Consider the following 24,560-nt stretch of genomic DNA (forward strand, 5'->3'; position numbering starts at 1 on the left):
AAAAAAAGCACACTCACACTGCTCTGTTTTCTATTCTGTTCAGTTTTCTAGAAGGATCTGACAATCTCGAATCCAGTGGTGGCAATATGGGAAAAACCTGTTGCTCTGAAAATGCCACCCTTTGTTGCATGACACTGGAAGGGTGGGGAAGTTAGAACTGACTCTTTTCCCTTCTTTTTTTCTTTCACCTCTCTCTTTAAAAAAAAAAAAAAAAAAAAAAAATCCCTTAGGTATTACTGTTCATGTCTCCACACTACCCCCAACCCATGATGTTGAAACTGAAAGGAAAAACGAAGCCACTAAAATGAGTTCCAGTTACGTGACTTTTGCTCACAGCCTGCTAGTCTTTGTACAGAATGAGCTGAACCAGACTACTCTTGCCGGGAATCCAGATCAAAATGAAAGGGAAGATTAATAGCGTTCCACTTTGTAGTGTGAGAGGGTTCCTGTCTGCGAAAATACAGCATCGATCCCTTCAGAAGTCCATTTGCATTCCACATTGAATTTAAATTTGACATTAAATGGATTCTCCTTTAGAAAATACATTTAAATTCTGATGTTATAATATGTTAGATAGAATATGAGATTATGTTGTTCCAACACCCAAGGGATAACTATGGCTGTCATATGGGGCCGTAAGCTGTCTGCGCCCACTGGAGAGATTGACAGGCTGGGGTAAGGCCAGCCCCAAAGTAGAGGGTCTGGCTGATAGGTCTGGATGTGGTTCAGACGGCGTGAGACCCTGGGTTACAGTGGATTGAAACAGCAGGGCAGAGAAGAGAGAAGGAGGCACCGGTTCTAACCGGAGTAAGGGAAAGCATAGCTGTTGCTCAAAATTAGCTGTGGTGGTGACGAAATTTTTGGCAAGTGTGACAGGACTGTGGAGAACTCTTATCCAGGATCATAAATTAATCTGGAGATTTACTTTGAAAGGTATTTTCAACATATAAATCTGTGCCTTCCATTTATCAGCAAAATGAATAAACATTATTGACCGTCTGTCTTTGGAGATATTAAGTGTTCTTGAAAAATATGAATGGTCAAGCAGTAGAACCAGTTTTCTTTTTAAAAGGGTGAAGCCATGAGTCGCTGAGATTTAAGATGTTAAAACACATCCTGTGTAATAATGAGGGTATTTTTTGTTCTCTCTTTTGCAGACATACATTGGAAGCGTGGTTATATCCGTTAACCCATACCGGTCCTTGCCCATTTATTCACCAGAGAAAGTAGAAGATTACAGGAACAGGAATTTTTATGAACTGAGCCCTCACATGTAAGTATGGGATTAAAGCATCGAGTTTCTCTTTCACTGCAGAGACGTGTAGTGGACAGATGTGTCCAGCTGTTTCCTTTGAGTCTCAGGAAAATGTTTTCGTCATTTTTAAAAATAAGATGGAGGAATGTGAAAGTTAATTGTTAGGCCCTCATTTTAAATTTCAAAAAAGGCAGAATACTTCATTTGGCGTCAGGCTCTTTAAGTTCTGAAATATTTGGGTTCAGTATGTAAAATATGTTCTGCTGCAAATTATATGTAAGTAGCAGCTGCTGCTAATTATTTTTGCAAATAAAACAGGAATGCTCATTGTTTATTCTTTTAAAGAGCCCAGGCAGCATTTTCGTGGGGTAGGTCAAGAAGGATCCCGAGTGTTGGGTTGTGTAATGGTTTTGAGTGAAAAGAGGGAGTCATACCTTCGGTTAGTAATCTTCACAGACTCTGACATCGTTCACCAAATGTGTGCATGAGGCCCACGGTTTCACCTTCCCGGAAGCCAATTGCTTGTTTGATTTTTTTCCTGAAGGTCACTCGTTAGTGTAAAGAATTCCTGTAAGTAACAATCGACAGTAATTACATAGCACCAGGGTTGAAGAGCCCTGAACGGAAGCGGAAGAGCCCGCAGACTTCTGGCCGTGGTCTTGCAGAACAGCATTTTCTCTCTCTGATTGAAGACGAGCTGTTATTTTTGACAGAAAATAAAATCTTAATAGTTAAAGCATATGGATATCCTAGTCTTAGATGTTTCTCTTGATAGCATGGCACATCCTGACATTTTTGGCCTGTTTGGAACTACAAATGTAAGGACTCCCTGAGCACGGTTGCTGAAAGCTAAATACTGTCTATTTTGCCGACCAAGTGGGTTCTGATTGTTCTGGTTTTTTTCTACGAGTAGATTTTGCAAGTCATCTTGTTTCGTTTTGCCTGGAGAAAAATAAACTCTTGAAATTTGTTTTATAAAATTCTCTCTGTTGTAGTTAAGTCACTGTAATGAAATCCTTTATTTGATGACTGAATCTCTGTCTTAAATTCAAGGCCTTAAAACCACGCTTCCCAAAGTCAGATGCTTAGATCACGGTGGTAGGGTCCCTCAGGAGCTTATGCAACCTCTGGTCTCCTAGGCTTACCTCTAACAAGCCGGGAATCCTGTTTCTCACAAGCTTTCCGGGTGCTCCTTGCGTCCACGCGGGTCTGAGAGTGAGCTGCCTCCGGTAGGCGGTCACCGGCGTTGGCCCCCCTTCACTGCTTGTAGCAAATCATCATCATTCCTGCAAGGAATCTTCATAATGTAATAATGGCTTGTATTTATTGCGTATTTACATGCATGATAACTCATTTTATTCTCAAAATAATTCCGTGAGGTGTAAAGACGGTTACAAATGGGGAAATTTTCCCAAAGCCACGCAGCTCACGGGAGGGGAGCCGGGCTGTGGACACAGTCATCGGCTGCGCACCTCAGCTAGAAACGGGCTCTGTCGTTGTCTTGGTGGGGCTCCTTCTCTGGGTCTCTGTCCGCATCCCAGGCCCTCCAAGGTAACCTTAGTGGTGCCTCACTTTATCTCCAGCCAGCGTGTCTTTCTTCCGTCGTAGCCTTGATCTCCAGTTTGGGGATGTTTAGATACGGAACAGATGTCTATTCTAGAACACAGAAGTTCATGCTCTGTAATAGCCGTTTATCCCCACCCCGGGAAGATTTCCGAGTCTGTGGCACGCTATCCTCCTATGCCCCCTAACTTCAGCGACAGTCAGCTGTAAGATAAATACCCAGGGTGCTTAGAATAAAGACAAAATCTTTTTTTTTTTTCTTTTACTCAGTAAATGTTTATTAGATTGAGTTAGGCAACAAGACTTTTCACCATAGTCTCTGAAACACCGTCCTGGGGTGGCCGTGCAAGGTCCAAGTTTACGTAATGAATCTGAACTCGCCAGATTTGAGTCCGGCGGTCCTGCCCATCTCGCCTCGTCCTTCACGGCCTCGCCGCCGCCGTCCCACCGGTCCTATTTGCACATCCTGTGCCTTCTGCCTGGAATGTTCTTCCCTCCTTCTTCCCCAGGGCGACTCCTGTTCTTCCTTCGTCCTCAGATTGCCTTAGACCTCCCCAGGGAAGAGCGGTCCCTCGCCCCCTCTGGCCAAGGTCAGAGGCATTGCCCTTGTCACAGTTGCAGTTGAACGCTGCTTTATGGGATTTTTTGATTCGCGTCAGCCTCAGCTGCCGTGCGGCTCACCGTAACATTATCAGCACCTCAGGGTAAGTTAAGTGCTGAGAGTGTGTTGAGTAGGACTTGGGTTCCAGTCCCAGCACTTCCACTCACACGCTATGTAATCTTGAGCAAATTGGAAAAAAAAAAAAAAACAACAAAAAACCACTTCAACTCAGAACTTAAGCAGTTTGCTCTGTTCAGTGGGAAAATAATGATTAACTTCTAGGATTCTTGGGAGGGGTAGATACCTAGTAGCTATTTAGATAATATAATTACCCGATATAGGTCAGGTGCTTAGTCTGGAATGGACCACAGCCCTCTAGGAAGGGAGAGCAGCTGCGCTCACCAGGGCTAAGTGTAGTTATTATAATAATGAGAAGTACAGGACACATTTCGAGCATCCTAACATGCCCTTTCTTACCAGTTTCTCCTCCATCGTGGGCTGTTTACCACTTCCTTTATTTATTTAAGGATTATTTATTTCAGAGAGCAAGAGAGAGAGAAAGCTCGTGTGGGAGGGTTAGAAGGAGGGGGAGAGAGAATCTCAAGCAGACTCGGTGCTGAGCAGGGAGCACGACGCCCAGTCTCAGGACCCTGAGATCCCCACCCAAGCCGAAACCAAGAGTCGATGCTTAACCAGCTGTGCCACCCAGGCGCCCCTCCACTTCCCTTTAAAGCATTTTTCCTGAGTCATTCCTTTTAAGTGTCCAACTTTGATAGTGTCTGAAATGGGGTCAGTGCTAGCTGGGTTTCCTACTAAAACCTAGTCTGACATTCTCAAATAGGAATTTTGCAGTATAATAAGGTAGATGATTTAGGCTTTTGATGTATTGTAACCATAACTGTTTCAAGAACTTGATCCCAATTTCAATAAAAAATGTAAATAGCTGCTCAGACCATGTATACTTTGAAAATTTTGCCAATTAATTTACCCCAGATGACATTTGGAATTTAATTTGACTTGGTGTTGACTGTTAGTCTTCAAAAACACCCAGGTTCTTTCCTTTATAGCTCATGTGTTTTTGAAAGTTGTCCAGAAATGATCTTTCTCTTTAAATTTCAGATCATTGAAAAATATTTACATTTCATGTAGGTACATGACTTTGAGATAGTGTCCGTGTATAGATGAATAAAATGAAAATAAACAGTGATTTCGTATGTAAATTCCTTTTCGAGGGTGTTTTTACGTCGTCTTCTTCACTCCTACTACATACCCTGTCTCTACGGTTAAAACCTTGCCAGTCTCCTCAGGGCTGTTCTGAAAGCTCAGTGCACACGTGACTTCCGCCTGAGTTACCTGAACCCTCCCCCCTGTGTTTCTGTGTCATCCTCTTTAATGAGATGGAAGCTTCTGTGGGTCAGGATCCTTCCCCTGCATACGTCTGTGGCTTTTTCATTGCTTTTCTCTTAAGAGCTCGGTGACTACGGAACAAAAGCGGTTTTAAATAATTTTTCATTTCATCTTATCTGTGTTATCTCATTGCTGGTATTTCAGTGAACTCAAACCGTTCTTAGTAGGATATTTACAGTGTTAATTAAAAATTTCATGGCGTATAATGAGAATTTCTTCTCCTTCTGATAAAAAAGAAAGTTAATACTTAATATCATTTTCTGGTGCTCTTTAAATCCTGAATGTTCAGGTTCCGTTTATTCGTGATCTAGAGCACCTTTACCATCTGATAGAGTGTCTAGCCGACGGAGCACAGCGACACGGAAGGAAGAGTGTGTTGTGACCAGTGTCCCCTCTTGGTGGTCGCAGCCCAAGAGCCAGCTAAAATGTGTCCTTAGCTCGGGATGTAATGGGTCGCCGTGTTCCGTCAGGCATTACGAGCACTATGTGAAGCACACGGTCTTTCTCTGTTAGTAAAGGAAAAACCCTGCAACAAGTTTTAAAAACTGAGGAATGTGCCTTTGAAAAATTTGGCTATTCTCACCTAAAAATGAGAAAGTAATTCATGGGTGGATTTGGACAGTGCTCATGTCAGTGGTCCAGACATGAGTCCTCTGTCATGAGGGACCTTTTGGTTCCTAATTCTGGGCCAGATGGATCTGCAGGGCCACACGCCATTGTCCAGAGAGTGGCACTGCTGGCAGGCTTGTGTGTTCTACGTCTTTGTTACTCCCGTTGCCATCCTCCTGGAAGGTAAACCAGGTAAACGTTACAAAGAATATTTCCGGCTGTATCTCAAGATGTGCTAGAGCGGCGGCTGTCTGGAGCTTGGGGCCCAGGCCCAGGACGGACGATTCAGATGTCCTCCTTTGTGAAACCTGTATTTTTCTCTACAGCAGAGTTGGAATTCTTTGAGGAAAATTGCTTTTTTTTTTTTTTTTGAGAACTCTTATGACAGTTAGACCCTGAATTCTCAGAGAAGTAGTTTGTATAGTGGAGTATGAAAGCGTTTTTTTAGGGAGAAAGAGAGAAAGTTAGGGGACGGGGCGTTACCTTGCTGAGGCTTTTGTCTTATTCCTCTCCTCTCCGTTTTCGGAATAACTGAGCCTCTGATGGGTTCTGCACCTCTCGGAAACTCACTTGCAGAATCAGATTTCGGGCATTCCCATCTAACGTGCTTTCTACTTCCTGCTTTAGAAAAGTTACTCATTTACTGAGCACGTATTTGTGGAGCGCTCACGGTGTTCCAGGCTGTCTGGTAGGCCCTGGGGTGCGGTTGTGAACAAAGCAGATAAAATTCTTGTCTTCTTGATGGAGACACTGTCTTCTCCTAACTTAAGTATACAGAAACCAAGATTGTTCCAACCACCAGTCAGGAGGGAAAGGGTGGACAAAGGGAGGGAAGCTTTTGTGAAAACAACATGAAGGTCGATGGTTATCTTAGAAAGCTCCATTGATGCCTGCTGTCTCCTGCGGTTTGAGTCAGGAGCTGATAGGCTGTGGTCTGTGAGGTTTTGCATCTCTGTAGGCCTCTGACCTGGACGAGTGACTTGCTCAGGACAGAGTCCACATGCCATGAGTCCCAGTGTAGACTCCTTAAGCCATTTTCTGTTGGAATGACACCGTCTTGAAAAGAATTGAAATTGCCTTTCATCTTTCTGCGTGACTCCTAAGGGTCAAAATAAGCAGACGGCAGTCCCCGTGTTTGCTTTCAGTCTTGGCAGATATTTGATTCTGGACGACCACGGGCTGGAAAACTTCTTGATTTGGAGGGACTGCCAGAGGAGGAGGGGGAGGAGAGTTTGATTGTAGCTGGGCAGTGGCGATGTGGCAGTGAAGGGCAGCCATTAAATTGAAGGCTTCCTAGGGCTGCGGTGAGAAGAAACATTTGTGGGCCCGGCGCGTGTTCAGCTCCTTGGATGGAACTTCCTGCCTTTGACTCTCAAGTTTTTATTCTCATTTTATTGTTTTACTGGGTCTATATTCTTGGCAGAAAGACACCTCAGCAACTTCTCTTTCAGATTACAAACTTTTTTTTTTAGAAGATTTTATTTATTTGACACAGAGAAAGAGCACAAGCAGGGGGAGCAGGAGAGGGAGAAGCAGGAAGCCCGCTGAGCAGGGATCCCGATGTGGGGTTCAATCCCAGGGCAGTGGGATCACGATGCTTAAGTGACTGAGCAACCCAGGTGCCCTCTGATTATGAACCATTTTAAACTAAAGTTGGAAGGTTGATTCTTTGCGACCATAATGTTTTTATCATGAAGCTCATTGTGATATGAGAATACATTCATTAATGAAAAGTGTTTCTGTGTGTCTGAGAAGTCTCAGATCCTAATTATAGATCCCTGAGAATTTTTTTTAAAAGATTTTATTTATTTATTTGACAGAAAGAGAGAGAGAACACAAGCAGGGGGAGCAACAGAGGGAAAGGGGGAAGCAGGCTCCCCGCTGAGTATGGGGGGAGCCCCACGTGGGACTTGATCCCAGACCCTGGGATCAGAACCAGAGCTGAAGGCAGACACTTAACCAACTGAGCCCCCCAGGCGCCCCTGCCCCTGCCGTGAGCACTTACATCCCTTCTCACAAAATGCACATCTCATACTTGGAAGTTTATTTTGAAAAGTCCGTTTGTAATGCCAAGCCCACGTTCATACCACAGTATGAATAACTAATACATAGTTATTTCAGTGATACCATCTTAAAGGGAGAAGTTTGGTTCTCAGCTAAATAGGTTTCTTCCTGCCGTGATTTTACAGGTCTTTGACAGGCCCCGAGAAATTCTGCAACATTCAGACCCATTTCATCCAAAGGAGTGGCAACGAGGCCTCAGCCCTGAAGATGATTTGTCTAACACTTCATCTCCAGCAAGAGAACGATAGTTGGAACCCATGTGGGGAGCCCTGTCTAGAGAGGCTGTGTTTAGGGTCCGTGGCCAGGGGCATCCCCTTTGTTCTTGAAGCAAGAAACATGGCTGAGGTCTGTTGCTGGGACTTGTTTGGCAGTAGGACAGGGTAACTAGGGAAAGGGGGTGTGTGGGAGTCTGTCTGAATGGGGAACAGCAAATACTAGTCCTGATCCAGTCTGGGGCAGTTAGCCAAGTCAGAGAGAATGGAAATCACAAGTTCAGTAAAGCTTGTAGGGCCCCAGACTTAGGAGGCTGGAGAAGCAGGAGTGTGTCCTGGGGCTGTCTTGGGACAGAAATCCATACAAAAGGGAACAGGCCCTGGCGTGCCAGCCTCAGGAGGGGACTTGCTGCCCACTTTGCCCAAGATAGCTTTCTTCCCAGCTGCAGCCTGTCTCAGGGATCCCAGAGCCCATGTGGAAGTGATGGTTCACTCATTCAGTCTGCATTTTTAAGCATCTGCAATATGTGTGAGGTGCTATGGATACAGAGTTGAATTTGTCCTTGAGGATCCACAGCCTGCTGTGGGGGAGAGACCAGTAACTAACTACAGAAGGGAGAGAACTTCCCTGATGAAGTGGGAGATATAGTGGGGCGCCTGGGTGGCTCAGGCGGTTGAGCATCTGACTCTGGATTTCGGCTCAGGTCATGATCTCAGGGTCGTGAGATCAAGGCCCACATTGGGTTCCGTGCTGAGTGTGGAGCCTGCTTACGAGTCGCTCTCTCCTGGGGCGCCTGGGTAACTTGGTCAGTTAAGCGTCTGCTTTTGGCTCAGGTCATGAACCCAGGGTTCTCGATCCAGTCCTGCTTTGGGCTCCCTGAGCAGCGGGAAGTCTGGTTCTCCTTCTCCCTTTGACTTTACCCCTGCTCGTGCTCCCCCCTCTATTGAATCTTAATCTAAATAAAATCTTTCCCGATCCCATCTTGATCAGGAGGGAGACAAACCATAAGAGACTCTTAATCACAAAGCAAACTGACGATTGCTGGGGGTAGGGGGGTGTGGAGAGGGTGGTGGGGTGACATTGGGGAGGGTATGCGCAATGGTGAGTGCTGTGAAGTGTGTGAGCCTGACGATTCACAGACCTGTACCCCTGGGGCAAATAAGACATTATATGTTAATAAAAATAATTAAATAAAAAATTTAAATCTTAAAAAAAAGATTCTCTCCTGCTCCTTCTACTCCTCCCCGACTCTCTCTTAAAAAAGATAACTTATTTTTTTAAAAAGGAGGGAGATGTAGAAAGAGCACATGTTACAATTTGCCCTGGACAGCCGGCTTCCCATTGAAGGCGTGTAATTATCGATAGTGCCCTTGCATTTCCAGAGGTGTCTGAGTTTGGGTCCCCGTGAGCAAGGCACTTGGGTGTGTTGGGGAAGGGTGTGTGGCCGTTTCTGAGGATCGCGGAGACGGGACAGTGGGAGTCTTGCATGCGGAATTGGCCGTATAGATAAGGAATAGGATTCGAGGCCCAGGAAATCATTTTCCCATCAGAGGAGGCAGTACTGATTCCTTCGTTCACTGTTTGCTCCATGAGTGCTGCCGTGTGCCAAGTACCAGCTCTTCAGGTGCTGTGCAAAGTCCAAGCCCTGCTGGGCTTTTGTTCCCAAAGGGAGACAAACAGTAACCAGGAGAAGTCACTAAAATAAAGGGTGTTTCAGATTGTGACAGATGCTCTGGAGAATGACGGGGCTTCCTCTCTGCCACTCCCGTGCTCCCTAATTCCCAGTGTGGGGACAGAGTGGCCCGTGTGGGTTTAGGGAGGACAATGTGTGTCTAAGCACTCATTCCCAGTACCGGATTCGTTCTGCTCATGTGCAGTCACTTAGCATTGACTTTTTCTAAAAGTGGTTCTGGAAGGTGCTAGGTGACATGTGAATTCCTCCTGAATGTGTGAACTCACCGCATAGCTCTTGTATTTTTAGGGTAATTACTTGTTTGTGTCCGGTTGTCCTGGCCTTGTAGCTGGCTGCTCTGTCACTCTGCTCTGAGCTTCCTCCTCAGGTGGTTAAGATTTGGGAAGCAGAGGGGCACCTGGTGGCTCAGTGGGTTAAGCCTCTGTCTTCAGCTCGGGTCGTGATCCTGGGGTCCCGGGATCGAGTCCCACATCGGGCTCTCTGCTCAGCCCGGAGTCTGCTTCTCCCTCTCTCTCTGTCTGCCTCTCTGCCTACTTGTGATCTCTCTCTTTCTGTCAAATAAATAAATAAAATCTTAAAGAAAAAAAAAAAGAAGATTTGGGGAGCAGATAGAGCAGCTTTGCTCTGTGCTAATTCCCTATGTTATGTTATGTATTTTGCATGCGGAATTTGCATATTTCCTGTATTCAGGGTCCTTGGGTAGATATGTCTCCTATTATTTATTTTTTTACTTTTAAGATTTATTTATTAGAGAGCACATGCATGCATGGGGCATGGGGAGGGGCCGAGGGAGAGAGAATCCGCAACCTGACTCCCCACTGAGCATGTGGGGCTCCATCCCATGACCCCGAGATGTGACCTTAGCCAAAATCAAGAGACGCTCAACCGACTGAGCCTCCCAGGAACCCCTACATGTGTATATTACTAAGAGAGTGCAGTTGGCTTTTTTTTTTTTTTTTTGAATCCTTGTTTTTTATTCCTTAAACCTGATTGCTTAAAATGTCAACATTGAGACATTCACTCTTGCCATCATTTTCCATGTCTCTTATCTCTTGTTTGTTTTCTACCGCGTTGGCTCAAGAGCAGATGTTGTGCATTTTCTGACACCAGATGTGTGTGTTTTCCTCACACCAGCTAATTCTCTGCCACCAGCTGGCTGTCCAACGATTCTCTTCAGTTCTGACACTACCCAGAACTGGTGCAGATTCCCCAGGCCAAGGGCTCGGTCCCAGCGGACGGCCCTGCTCTGGATGCCTGCAGTGAGCGGAGTGCCCAGGCACCCCACACTTCTACCCAGCTGATTACAAATTTGGGGTTTCCAACAGTCTTGCTCGGGTTCAGTAATTTTCTAGAATGACTCCTAGAACTCGGAAAACACCTTATTTCCATTCACTGATTTATTATAAAGGCTACAACTCAGGAACAACCAAATGGAAGCAATGCAGAGGGCTAGGTGTGGGGGAGGAGGGGCGCACAGCCCCCGGCCCTCTCTGGGCACTGGGTACGCCAGCTTGCCAGCCCTTCGCTGCTTTCACTGGAATCTCCTTGTTCAAAAGTTTTTATAATCCAGTCAGAAGCTCTTCCTTCCCTTCCTGGGAGTGGGGAGATGGGACAGGAAGTTCCCACTCTCTAGTCATGCCTTTGGTCTTTCTCGTGACCAGCCCTCATCCTGGCACCGTGCAGGGGTCCCGCCATGAGTCGCCTCACTAGCAAAGACTCAGGTGTGCATGAAAGGCACTTGTTAGGAAGAACAGAGAACATTCCTGTTACTCAGGAAATTCCAAGGGGTTCAGGAGCTCTCTGGTAGGAGTCTGACACAGAGACCCAGTACATTTTTTATACCACAGATCTGGACACGTGCACACTTCACTCTTGAGTGTTAGCTTCCTGAAGCCAAGTTAGTGTTGGGGTTTCTGTGTGATGCGCTGGAAACCGGAGCTAGTGGGCCTCCTTTTTCCCAGAGCTATCCTAAGGGTAGTTCACCAGTTCAATTCAGTAAACACTGAGTGTCATAAAGACCCGATTGTCAGCTCCCCTCTTAGGCACCCCCTCCACATGGGCCCTGGATCCCATCCAGCCCTTCTTGTGGTCCTTAAGGCTCTCACTCTGCCGTGGTCTCCGTCCTCCAGTGTATTCTCTTTCCTCCCTCTTCCATTCCCACTGATTCCTGATTCCATGTCTCCTCGGCATCACTGTTTGTTTCCCTCGATTACAAAACTCTGAAAAAGTTGCAAAGCCTAGTCATGTTGGGCTTTTATCTCCTCACTCAACGACAAGATCACCTGTGGCCTCCGTTGTCCCATGCCGCTGTCAATTTTGAGCCCTTCTCTTCCTTTATCGGTAACATTTGACAGTACGACCAGTTCCTTCCTAAAACCCTTTCTTAGAATTGGGCTTTCTGGAGGCGCCTGGGTGGCTCAGTGGGTTAAGCCTCTGCATTCAGCTCAGGTCATGATCTCAGGGTCCTGGGATCGAGTCCCGCATCGGGCTCTCTGCTCAGCAGGGAACCTGCTTCCCTCTCTCTCTCTCTGCCTGCCTCTCTGCCTACTTGTGATCTCTCTCTGTCAAATAAATAAATAAAATCTTAAAAAAAAAAAGCCGGTGTCGGCACACGCGTGTGCTGTGGGCCCCGTGCTGTGGGCTCCGTGCTGCGGGCTCCGTGCTGCGGGCGTGACCGGCTGCCCCTCCCGCCGCGTCCTCGGCTGCGGCCACACCGCCCCCGCGGCTGCCCCCCAGCATGCCGGACGCTGCGTTCCTGTGGATGCTGCGTTCCTGTGCTCGCATCGATGAGATTGTTCTCTCGCTCCCGTTAGGAAGTGTCCTTTAAAGAAACAACTTTTTTATTTATTTGAGAGAAAGAGAGCGAGCGAGCGAGCACAAGCAGGGGCAGGGGCAGAGGCAGAGGGAGAAGCAGGCCCCCCACGGAGCAGGGAGACCGATGCGGGGCTCGATCCCAGGACCCCAGGATCATGACCTGAGCCGAAGGCAGACCCTTAACCGGCCGAGCCACCAGGCGCCCGGGGGAATGTCTTGTCAGTGACGACACTGCCTGAACTAGCAGACCCCGCCCGGGTCACGCATCATCTCTAGACTTGTACTTTCCTCGTTAGTTGTTATCTGATGTTTCTCTGCGTGTTCATTCACTGGTGTCCATTTGCCCCCTGGACAGGACTGCCGTCTCCATGAGAGCAGGGGCTCTGTTTACTTGGCATATCCACGTAGCCACCGCGATGGAATCATGCGTGGCCGGGAGCAGCCCCTCCATAAATATTTGTTGGGTGAATGAATTTGGGGGCCCACTCTGTGCAGAAGCTGTGTCTGAAAGACACCCATGGTCTTTTCCTCAAGAGTTTTCCACGCTAGTTGGAGGGAGCAGGGAATAGCTACATAAATGGGTCATTTTCATAGAGCATCCTTGCAGTGACCGAGAAGTGCAGGAGAACTGGTGGGTTTGGAGATGCTGAAGGCACCTCCTGTGCTGAGTCTTTCGAAAGGAAATTCCAGAAATAGGTGGTTGCTGTGGTGTAGTAAGCGGCTATGGAGAAGATACAGCAAAAGGTCGGTTTGGGCTACAGCCCAGTGGACCAGGACTCTTAGGAAGGGGGAAGAGGCACTTGAGAGGAGAGCTACATAGAGAACTTTTTTTCTTTTCCTAAATAAAGCATTTAGATACCAGCATCCTTGAATTCTTAGGAGGACTGAAGGATTATGAAGGTTACTCCCACGTAATAGGAGGAGAGTTTGAGGTGCGGGTGGCACGTCAGATCCCAAGCTTGTAAGTACAGGAAAATTGTCACCTTGCGTTTTTAGTCACCAACTGGGAAAAAATTTCAGACTCATTAAATATGCCTAAATGTGTATGTGTTTGAATGCAGTGTTTTAATGAATGAGTGGTGAATGACTGAATGTTGAAATGACTTGTAAGTGGAAACAGATGTTTATTCATTATGTTTTATGACAGAACCTCCCGTTGCTGTTGGTGATGAATCGGGTTATTCGGGAAGAGGAACGTGTGATTCCATCAAAATCAGTATAGCGATTTGGGGCCGGTATTGACTTCCTTTGGGTTGGAAGCCCTTCCCTCAGGATAGCGTTCGGTGTCTGGATGCATGGGGGTTCAGCTTGAGGTCTGCAAATCACATCCTCAGTTACATTAGCAACATCCTAATCCTTATAGATGGCTCAGCCTAATTTAAAAAAAAAATAGCAGCAGAATACATTAGAATGCATGTTTTCTACTAATCTTTTCCCTTCAGTCCACCTCAACAGCGAAAGACAAGCAGGCACCTGGACAGGGGAAGGATTTGTTTGGTTCCCTTTGGGCAGCGCGCGTAGGCGTGTGCTTTGGACCTTCCTAAGACCTAACATTGCCATCGGAAGAGCCCATTCGCACTTTCATTTTCTATTTTCACAAAGTACGCATCTCTGAGGACCCTTGGATGGTCTTTCGGTGTTGCTTGGTTTTAATCTGTTGCTGTGATTGCTTTCAGAAGACGTTCTCGTACTCATGGACCCTCCCTCCCATTCTGTCTGTGTTTATAATTACCTTGGCCACTGTTAGGGGTAGGTTAGGCCACTATTAAGGACAATTTGCTCATGGGAATAACATTACTGATAAAACCCAGGAAGGATGTGAAGATGGCAGAATCCCCTCAGAGGTCACAGGACTGTATGAAAAGTGTGCCTGAGGGGGGCGTCTGGGTGGCTCAATGGGTTAAAGCCTCTGCCTTCGACTCAGGTCATCATCCCGGGGTTCTGGGATCGAGCCCCACATGAGGCTCAGCAGGTCGGTTTGGGCTCACCCACTCTCTGCTCAGCAAGGAGCCTGCTTCCCCCTCTCTCTCTGCCTGCCTCTCTGCTTACTTGTGATCTCTGTCAAATAAATAAATAAAATCTTTTTAAAAAAAAGTGTTCCTGAGGTATCAGGATGTTAAGACATAACTGACACTGTGAGCACATGTGGTTATTTAAGACAACAGGGACCCGGGTGAGGCATTGCCATCTGGTGGCTCCTTACCTGGGACGAAGAAGTGCGGACGTGTGTACGGGTGTTTGTTGGGCATTGTTCCTAAAATAAATAGAAACCACTGTGTCATGCTTTGCATATTTGTTTCCTTTCCATACTGTGACACGATGTTCACCATCATGGGCTTGTGTCTGTGATCGTGAACGCCATTCTTTGCCTTGCTGGATTGGTTAATGGCAACATAAAGGAATCTGAAAACTTGGAAATCCCCGTCATTTTTTTATATGTAGGGACTTGAACTCTTCTGCGGCTGTTTGAGTATGTCTGGCCTGGATCTTGAATAGGACTTTCAGGGGCTATAGGGTTAAAATCAGCCCGAGGTAAACACTTCGGCTGTGGAAATGGAGAAGTGGTGTTTGAGTCAAGTTGTAGTTGGCGACCCGCTGGGCGTGAGCTCTCTCCGCTTGGCCCCTTCCTGCCTGCTCCCCTGTTTCTTTCACACCCCCCCCCCCCCCGACCTTGCATGCTGTCCCACACTCCATGCTCCGCCAGCTCTTCACGTGCTTCTCATCTTGCGCGGGTCGGAGGCGCACACCCGCATTTTGAAGCTTCTTCCCAGCAGCTCCCCTCATGGCCCTAATGCATATTTCCCATAGCATGTGTTATGTCACAATTGTTTGCCATGGCACCGCGGGCTGTCTTACAGATTTCATTAATTGGATTGGATTTGTGCAGGAGGAAGCATCTTTGGGACACAAGCTTTACATTACACTCATTTTGTTACCTTCAGACCTCAGTGCTCTTAAAGTCCGTCCAGGGTGTTTGTTTATAATTAACTTCAAGTAATAGCACAGTAATATACTGTGCACATCATAAAATATACATAAGCATGGGGGGGGAGATGAATAAAGACCTCAAAAAAGAAGTTTCTTTTTTAAGATCTTGCTTATCTGACAGATAGAGAGAATAAGTAAGCAGAGAGGCAGGCAGAGGGAGAAGGGGAAGCAGGCTCCCCCCTGAGCAGAGAGCCCGATGCGGGGCTCGATCCCAGGACTCTGGGATCATGACTGAGCTGAAGGCAGATGCTTAATCGAATGAGCCCCCCAGGCGCCCCAGTTCTCTTTTCCATCCATACTCCAGTGGCTTATCGTGGCATGTCCTGGGCCCAAACCTCACTTCAGAGGCCTAGTATTAGGGACTCAGGAAACACTTTTTTTTTTTTTTTTTAAAGATTTTATTTATTTATTTGAATGGCAGAGATCCCAACTAGGCAGAGAGGCAGGCAGGGAGAGGAGGAAGCAGGATCCCCACCGAGCATAGAGCCCAATGTGGGGCTCGATCCCAGGACCCTGGGATCATGACCTGAGCCGAAGGCAGATGCTTTAACCCACTGAGCCACCCAGGGGCCCCAGGAAACACTTATTTTTAACCTTCAGCAGTTCTGTGCTGGTTGCTAACAACATTTCTGGCTGTCCCGGTGAAAATCTGAATCATCAGAGGCTGATCGACGTTGGTCATGCTGGGGTAACAAGCCTTTACATCAACAGGTGGGCTACCTGAGGGCTTGTTTCTCCCGGATGGTACAATCTGATGAGGGTCACATCGGTTTCCTCAGAGGCTCTGCTCCAAGGTGTGACACGTACCCCAGCTGTTTCTGTCTCACAGTTGTAATCGCTGTGACACATGGCTTTTCGGTTTGCTTCTGCAGGTGAACAGAGAGCGTGGTCAGGCCTTGTTCTCTGATCGGTGCGAGGTCACGTGCACTCAAGCCAACTGCAGAGGTTGCTGGGAAATACATGCTCCCCCGTGCCGGGGCAGGGGACGGGAGTGGGGATTTAGTCCGTGTGTTGCAGGGCCTCCTGCTTGCTGGGCCCCGCGGTGCTGTGTAAAGGACGCCTCTGCGTGAATTTACGCACGAGGTCAGTAGTGTAATTTTGAAAGAAAAAAGGTCCTCGTGAAGTACTTTCAGATATTTTTTCCTCATCATGACTGTAATCACAGTGTATTTTCACTATTCTTATTTGAATGCATTTTAACTTTATTAAAGATTTTTTTCTTTTTTTAATTTTTTAAAAATTTTTAAGTAATCTCTACACTCATTGTGGGGTGAATGCATTTTATTTTTTCATAATGTTTTTTATTATGTTATGTTAGTCACCATACAGTACATCACTGTTTTTTTTTTTTTATGTTCGTTTGTTTGTTTTATTTCTTTTCATTGTAACAGTATTCATTGTTTTTGCACCACACCCAGTGCTCCATACAATCCGTGCCCTCCCTAATACCCACCCCCTGGTACCCCAACCTCCCACCCCCCGCCACTTCAGGACCCTCAGATTGTTTTTCAGCATCCATAGTCTCTCATGGTTCACCTCCCCTTCCGATTTCCCCCAACTCCCTTCTCCTCTCCATCTCCCCATGTCCTCCATGCTATTTGTTATGCTCCACAAATAAGTGAAACCATATGATAACTGACTCTCTCTGCCTGACTTATTTCACTCAGCAGAATCTCCTCCAGTCCCGTCCATGTTGCTACAAAAGTTGGGTATTCATCCTTTCTGATGGAGACATCATACTCCATAGTGTATATGGACCACATCTTCCTTATCCATTCGTCCGTTGAAGGGCATCTTGGTTCTTTCCACAGTTTGGCAACTGTGGCCATTGCTGCTATGAACATTGGGGTATAGATGGCCCTTCTTTTCACTATATCTGTATCTTTGGGGTAAATACCCAGGAGAGCAATTGCAGGGTCATAGGGAACATCATTGGTTTTTGATGTCGTGTTCCATGATTCATCATTTGTGTATAACCCCCAGTGCTCCCTGCAGTCAGTGCCCTCCTTAATACCCGTCACCAGGCTCACCCATTCCCTGCCCCCCTGGAAAACCCTGAGTTTGATTCCTGGAGTCCATAGTCTCATGGTCCATCTCCCCCTCTGAATGCAGTTTAAACTATAAAAGTAAAACTTTTCAGGGCACCTGGGTGGTTCATTCTGGTGAGTGTCTGCCTTAAACTCCGGTCATGATCTTGGGGTCCTGGGGTCCAGCCCTGAGCCCAGCATGGGGTACCTTGCTCAGCGGGGAGTCTGCTTCTCCTTCTCCATTTACCCCGCCTTCCCGCTCCTGAGTGCTCTCTCCCCCTCTCCCAAATAAATAAATAAATAAATAAGATCCTTTTTAAAACAAAAGAGTAAAACCATTCACTCATTTTTCATGTTTCTATTGTTTATTTTTTCTGCACACTGCTGTTCAGCATAGAGGCTAGTCGCTTATTGGTTTATTACGAACAAAGGTTTCAGTAGTGTCACATTTCATTGTTCTTGTTTACAGGAGTAGCTGATATGTGAACATTGAAGATGCGTTTAAATGCTTTGATAGTTTGTGGCAATATATCTGCTTTTGGTGCAACTCCCATATTATTGATTTTCTTGCAAACAACATGTTTACTGGGAGTTTTAGAAAATTTGATGGTGACCTCATCTGTATGAATTTACGTATTCATCTTTTGGGAATTGTGGCAAAATAGTTCTAAACAGCTTTGAAATTTAAGCCAGTGCAATGTTAATTTTTTTGGATTCAACCCTTCCCAGATGGGTGGTGAATAACTAAAACTGAATTTCCCCCACGCTGGGGAGCTTAAGCTGTGCTTAAGGACAATTTTAGTTAATTTCTTTTTCCAAATGTGGATATAGTCAAAGATAGAAGGTGAAGAAGTATTAAAATTTTAGAAATGATTACAGAAGTATTGTAATATTATTTCTGATCACCAAATTCTAATTTTAAGGCAATAATCTTAATTTTTATGGTGGGAAAACCAAAACCTACCTCTTCACCCCCAATATTTAATGTCACTCTGTATTTTCATCTTATATAATGTAGATAGTACGTTACTTCTGAATTTTACTTCCAAGTTTATACGATTCTCTTGTTAATTTTGGTCCTCATCAAGTACTTGTAAACATATTTGAAGTATATCCTTTATATACTTTTCTTGCATCCTCTTAATCTGGAAAAATATCCCCCTTTTTTTGGTAAATGTTTTTATTGAATATGAAAAGCAAGCTCCAGTTTATATATATATCTCTAAGCACTTACTAAAAAGAAGCAGGTTATCTCATGTGTGCACATTGTGTTTTACCTACAGCACAATATCTCCTTTTGGGAGTAGACTAAATTTTCGGTTGCCTTTGAATGGTACAAGAGCGCCAAATTAAGTATCTCACTCATTGTCACTATTAATATGGGTAAAAAATCATTGCCAACCAGCTCTTTGGAAAGCATGAACCAGAGCAGTGTCGTACCACGTCGTTAGAACAGGATTCTGTTCGGCTGTTAAGCCAGATGCGCACTTGGATGTTGGGAACTTCGTACTTAGTGTTCTCTCTGCTTGGAACGTCCTAGCCCCTCAGCCCCTGTGGGGGTGTGGGGGTGTGGGTGTGGGTGTGTCAGTCTTCTGCCCATCTCCCTACCTGTCTTGGGATGTCCCTACCTGTCTGTCGTCTCCGCACGGCCTCCGTCCCCACCTCCTTCATCAGGTCTTGGCTCAGATGTCACCCTCTCACTGGGTCCTCTCCAAGGGCACAGCCTGTGCCCCTTTCTCCCCTTCTGCCCTGTCTCAGCGCTCGCTCTTCCTCCTCCCTGCTTTCTTTCTCTTCTCACCCCTTCCCGGCGAGCGGTATTTACTTACTCTCCTCATGGCCTGCCTTACCCCTGCACCTCGCCCCGCAGACGTTCAGTGCGTTCCCAGTGCCCAGAGCAGCGGCTGGTCCGTGGCAGAGTCTGTAAGATCATGTAACTAGGTCCAATAAGCCTTAATCACATGTTAAAAAATACCTCATGTTCCAGGAATTCATATCAAAAGACGAAGCCAAATTGTAAAGACTTTGTCTTAGCTTGATAGTTAGGGACTGCTGCCAGCAAAGGAGGAGACAGGAGGGAGGAGTTCCAGATGGTCTAGTACAGTTTTTATTTTTATTTTTTAAAGATTTTATTTATTTATTTGACAGAGATCACAAGTAGGCAGAGGCAGGCAGAGAGAGAGGGAGAAGCACACTCCCCATTGAGCAGAGAGCCTGATGCGGGGCTCGATCCCAGGACCCTGAGATCATGACCTGAGCCGAAGGCAGAGGCTTAACCCACTGAGCCACTCAGGCGCCCCTAGTACAGTTTTTACAGTATAGGAAACAACTCCATTAAATAGTCATAATAGAGAACAAAATAATGAAGTTTTTCAAGGATGAGGTTTGAGTGTATGCTGAGAATATTCACAGATTAACTTGTACCGACAGTACAGTTGTGCTCTTTGAGTTGTGGATGTCAACAAAAAATTAATGAATGGGAAATATTTAATTCTAGGGTTCCTTTCAAGTGGAAGATTCTATGGGTATATGATTCTCTTTATCGGGGATATTTTAGGAAAACAAGTTAGTAAATGTAAGGTTTGCCTCAGTTGTCTTGAATAGTTCGTGGTGCATATGTGGGGCCGTTTCATTGTTTGGAGTTTCTACACCAGAGGTCCTGATCTACATTAGAGTTACCAAAGTTTGCCAACAAATCTAGATTTGAAGCTTGGGTTTGCCCTTTTCCAGCTTCATTATCCACTGGGCACTTGGGATAGAAACTCCTCAGTCAACTTGGAGATGTAACTGAGAGGTCTTATTTACACTAAAGAGAAGGCAGGTATTTTCCAGTTCTCTTTTTAGAGGTGACTCTCTGGAAATAAATCTTCACTGTTTTTGAGTTATTGGTAGCTGAGAGTTGGTTTACATTGGAGATCTCAGTGAACAGGATGATACATTTGCATAAGTATATGTGTCCTTGTTAGTATCTTCACAAAAGCATTTAAGGCAAGAGTCCTCTTGGAATGAGCAAGAAAGAAGAATATTGGATTTTTACAGAAAAGCTGAGGAGGTTTCATATAGTTGGGTGAGGAATAAGGGAGAAAGCACAAAATTAGGGATGTGCGAATGATTTCAGCTGATATGGAATCCATGTCAACAGTCGTGCATTCAGAAATTCTGTTTCCAAAACATGTGGCAGAGCAAAATCCTTTCGAAGTTTCTCTACACTCAGTGTTGATATAATTTGTTCTGCTTGATGCTGAAGACTTGTGAATAGTTTTGAATGTCAGAGTTTTAAGTGAATACATGAAAAATTTCTGAGACATAGCCTTTCTTAGTTGTGCTTATAAGAGGGCTCATATATTCTTTTCTTTCTTTTTTTTTTTTTTTTAAAGATTTTATTTATTTATTTGACAGATGGAAATCACAAGTAGGCAGAGAGAGGCAGGAAGCAGGCTCCCCGCTGAGCAGAGAGCCCGATGTGGGGCTCGATCCCGGGACCCTGACATCATGACCTGAGCCTAAGGCAGAGGCTTTAACCCAGTGCGCCACCCAGGCACCCCAAGGGCTCATATATTCTGAAGCAGATTATCTGTCTGTCTGTCTACCTAACTACTTATCCATCCACCCATCAATGTATCATCTCCCCCCATCAAAAAAAAAAAAAAGAACAAAACCCAAAGAAGAGCTATTACTGTTTGCATCAATTTTAGTTACACTATTGCATTATTTGGCTTTTTTATAGTTCAGGAATGTGTGAGGAATATGACTGGGAGTTAATTATTATATCCCTCCCCACATTGGAAGTTGACAGGAGACAGCTTACCAGTTTATAGGCAATACTATAAAATGACTAACTTTTTTAAAGTCAGAGTAAAAGAAACAAAGTAAAGGAAACCCAAGCAAAAGTTAATACCCTGATGTCCTGTATGGTTATTGAACTTGGAGTTTCATTTCCTGGTAGTCAGAACCAAAAGGAAAATATCAGTTGCAAAATCATTTTTGCACGTAAGATCAAAGCCCTTGAATTGCTCAAGTTCGCCTTACCGGTTAGATTTGAAAGACATTTCTCTTCTGGGACTGAGCAGGTCAAGAATGTCATCTTGAACAACATAATTTCTCTGCAGAAAACAGGGCGGTGAATTTTATATCGCTGCTTTTTATGCTGCTTGCCTGGAAGCTAAGGAAGCTTTAGCCTCTAAAGGGTCCCACCCAGAGCACGGGTGAGCCAGAGGAAGTCCATGGGACACGTAAGGCACTGGTTGTCATCCTGGGTGCTCTGTGGGACCACTGTGGACCTGACCGGAGCCCGTGGAGTTGTGGGGCACCGAGGAGCAAGGCATCCGCGCCGGGGGTGCCCCCGTGTGCATGGGAGGTTAAGAAGCACGGAATGGGGACCTGGCTTCTTGGTGGCTGGTGCTGACGCAGGGAGCGCAGGGAACAGGGAGAGCGCACTTTCTCCTTCCGGTGATCGTGCCGGGACAGTTTTTTGTGTTCCCTTTGTTTGGTTTCTGTTTCCTCATTACTGGGCTTTGAATGAAAGGTGTTCTGCTGACATTTAGAGGTTGTGTTCTCTGAATGTGTCCTAGAGTCCACACTCTGTCATCAAGAAAAGACAGAGCCTTGATTTTTTTTTTTTTAAGAATTTATGTGATTTTAAAAAAATTTATTTGTGAGAGAGAGAGAGAGCACAAGCAGGGGGAACAGCAGGCAGAGAGAGAGAGAAGCAGGCTCCCCACTGAGCAGGGAGCCCAGTGCAGGACTCTATCCCAGGACCCCGGGATCATGACCCGAGCGAAAGGTAGACTCTTAACCAACTGAGCCACCCAAGCGTCCCCAGAGGCTTAATTTTAAATCCACTGAGTGATGGGTGGGGCTCTCATCAATTTAAGAATATTAATGCAGCAAATGGAGACTTGTTCGAATAGAGGCCCCCTCCTCTCTGTAGAGATGTGGGCCGTAAGATGAGATAAATAGAAGATTCTCAGGAGCACAGTGGCTCCGTCATTGAGCATCTGCCTGAGGCTCAGGATCAAGCCTGCCTCAGGCTCCCTGCTCAGCGGGGGGCCTGCTTCTCCCTCTCCCACTCGCCCTGCTTGGGTTTTCTCTCTCGCTGTCTCTCTCTGTCAAATAAATAAATAAAATCTTAAAAAGAAGTTTAAAAAAATTAAAAAAAAAAAAAGACGATTCTCTGGACCTGCGCTAGTTTACCATGGTGATTAGGCAGTTATGTGGGGCAGGGGATGGTCCCAGTCATCGGGCCCGTCTGTCACCTGGGGAGCGATTGCAGACTCTGGTATTTTCTCAATCAGCAGGGCTCTGACGAACGCCCGTTAGGGGAGAGCAGTTATATATGCATCTGCACATGTGTGTGTTTTCTTTTTTTAAAACCTTATCACTAAGGTTAGGAACCAGAAGGTAATTTTGGGATTCAGGGTTCCCTACTCAAATGCCTGTTTTATTTGGGTTGCGGGGAGATCCTCCTCCAGTGAGTGCTCCGTGCTAGAACCACTGAAAAGTCCGCCTTTGTTCCAAGTTTTGTCGACTTTCCTTCTCTATCTACCACTAGGCCTGTCCTGGCATATAGGAAACTCCAGGGACGGTAACCGGGCGTGATTCTAGAACTGTCATGAAGCAGGTGGGTTCCGTGGCATGCTGGGCCTGGGTGAGAAAGACATAGGGCGCGGAGCAGAGGGCTGTTGCCGCGTTTTTATCCATTTGAATTACGGAGATGTACTGGTTTCATCTGACAAAAATGTCGCGTGCCCTGCCTCTGCCAGTCCCAGTGATTTTCTTGGTGCAGAAAATCCGTCCTGAAGACCATAGATTGCGGGACATTGACTCTGTACCTTCTTGCAGGCGGAGGTTTTGGTTTGCGCGGCATAAGGGGTCTGTGATGAGCGTGACTCTTACAAGCCCGGGGGGGGGGGGGGCTTGAACTTGAGAGTCCGGAGAAGAGAGACAGCCTCATTTTCGCTCTGACACCCTCTGCTGCCAGGCCGGTTCCCGGCGGGTGGATTGTAGGCACTCCAGAGCTAGGGGTTACCAGACTCTGGAAGGAAATTAAGGATAAACGCGATAATTTGCTCTGGGAACGCAGAGAAGTGCCTGTAAAGCTCTTTTGGAGAAGAGAGGTTGTCTCAGGTGGGTCTCTAGGAAGGATGGGGGCGGGATATTCTCAGCAGCCGGGCCTGGAGATGACTAATTGCTTCTGCCTCCTCGTTGAGGAACTCGCAGGGATCTGGAGTGTTACTAGTGCAAGTACCATCACACTTAGCCTTTCTAAGGCAGAAGATTTTAGGTGATCATTTGCCTGTATCTTCAAATAGAACATATACAGACCAGCATTAGAGAGAATTGCTGAATACTAAAGCATAACCTAAAGGAAGAATTTCAGCTAGCAAGTGTAAAGCAGAATCCTATCTCTCTTTGACTTTCTTCTTTGAGTATTTTAAATCCGTGGAGCTCTTTCTTGTAAATAAATGAATGCGTACTTACATATGCATACTTGAGTCGTAATATTTCTTTGGATTTCTCCACTATTAGGTTTATTTATTTATTTTTTAATTAAATAGTTGGTAAGCAAACACAGGCTTTGAAAACACCATAAATTAATTTTGTCAATTTCCTGCATGACCAGGAGAAAAGACTGTTAGGATTCATTACAGAAATTTACATGTCAGGCATGGAGATGGTGAGTCATAATTCCTGCTCTCAAGGGAGAGAAACTGTAGTTTAAAAAAAAAAGTCCAAAAATTGAAAGACCATATGCTAGGGATATAATAGACGTGTGAGTGGGATTTTAAAGGTATGTAGGCAGGGAGCTCCGAGGGAAGAGGGTGTTTGGTGGGGGCAGCGAAGCGGAGGGGAACCGGCAGGGAGATGAACCAGGGAAAAGAGCTATACCCGCTCCTGGAACGAGCCTTGCTTGGTGTGTAACGAGCAGCACACCCGGGAGAAAGCAAGCTCCTAGAGACTGCATTCTGTGTGAGGCCTGCCTTATTTTTACTTCTCGGGGTAAGCAGGAACCAGTCAGGAGACACATGAAGGAAGTTTTTGAGTTGAAGGTTTTGTGTTGAAGATAGAAGCTGGTCTTGGCCTTATATTCTGTAGCAAAAACATCCACCGGCACTGTGCCTCGTTCTCAGGGACCCGTGTTTGTATCCTGAGTGTCTTCCGCATAGTGGGTTCTCCTGTGGGGTCTCTCCCCCCTCCCCAGCTCCTATGGGACGGTGACTGCTGACTTTTAGGACTTTATTCTTAGTTTCTCAAAGTTTGGTCTCTAAGGACCATGCCTTGTCAGATGCGGACATTTGGCAATAAGTACTCCCCTCCCGCTCAAAGATC

General features: G+C 45.9%; 1 protein-coding gene across 3 annotated transcripts in view; it reads left to right on the forward strand.

Moving 5' to 3' along the window:
• MYO1B (myosin IB) overlaps positions 1–24,560 on the forward strand; it is a 176,631-nt gene that overhangs the window by 49,427 nt on the left and 102,644 nt on the right. For all 3 annotated transcript variants that reach the window (XM_045086522.1, XM_045086523.1, XM_045086524.1), the window contains exon 3: positions 1,158–1,273. In XM_045086522.1, the coding sequence (XP_044942457.1) occupies positions 1,158–1,273 (116 nt within the window). The remainder of the gene's footprint in view (positions 1–1,157; positions 1,274–24,560) is intronic.

Source organism: Mustela putorius, unplaced genomic scaffold (genome assembly GCF_011764305.1).
Source record: "Mustela putorius furo isolate JIRA1106 unplaced genomic scaffold, ASM1176430v1.1 tig00000992_pilon_pilon_pilon, whole genome shotgun sequence".
In the NCBI taxonomy this organism is placed as follows: Eukaryota; Metazoa; Chordata; class Mammalia; order Carnivora; family Mustelidae; genus Mustela; species Mustela putorius.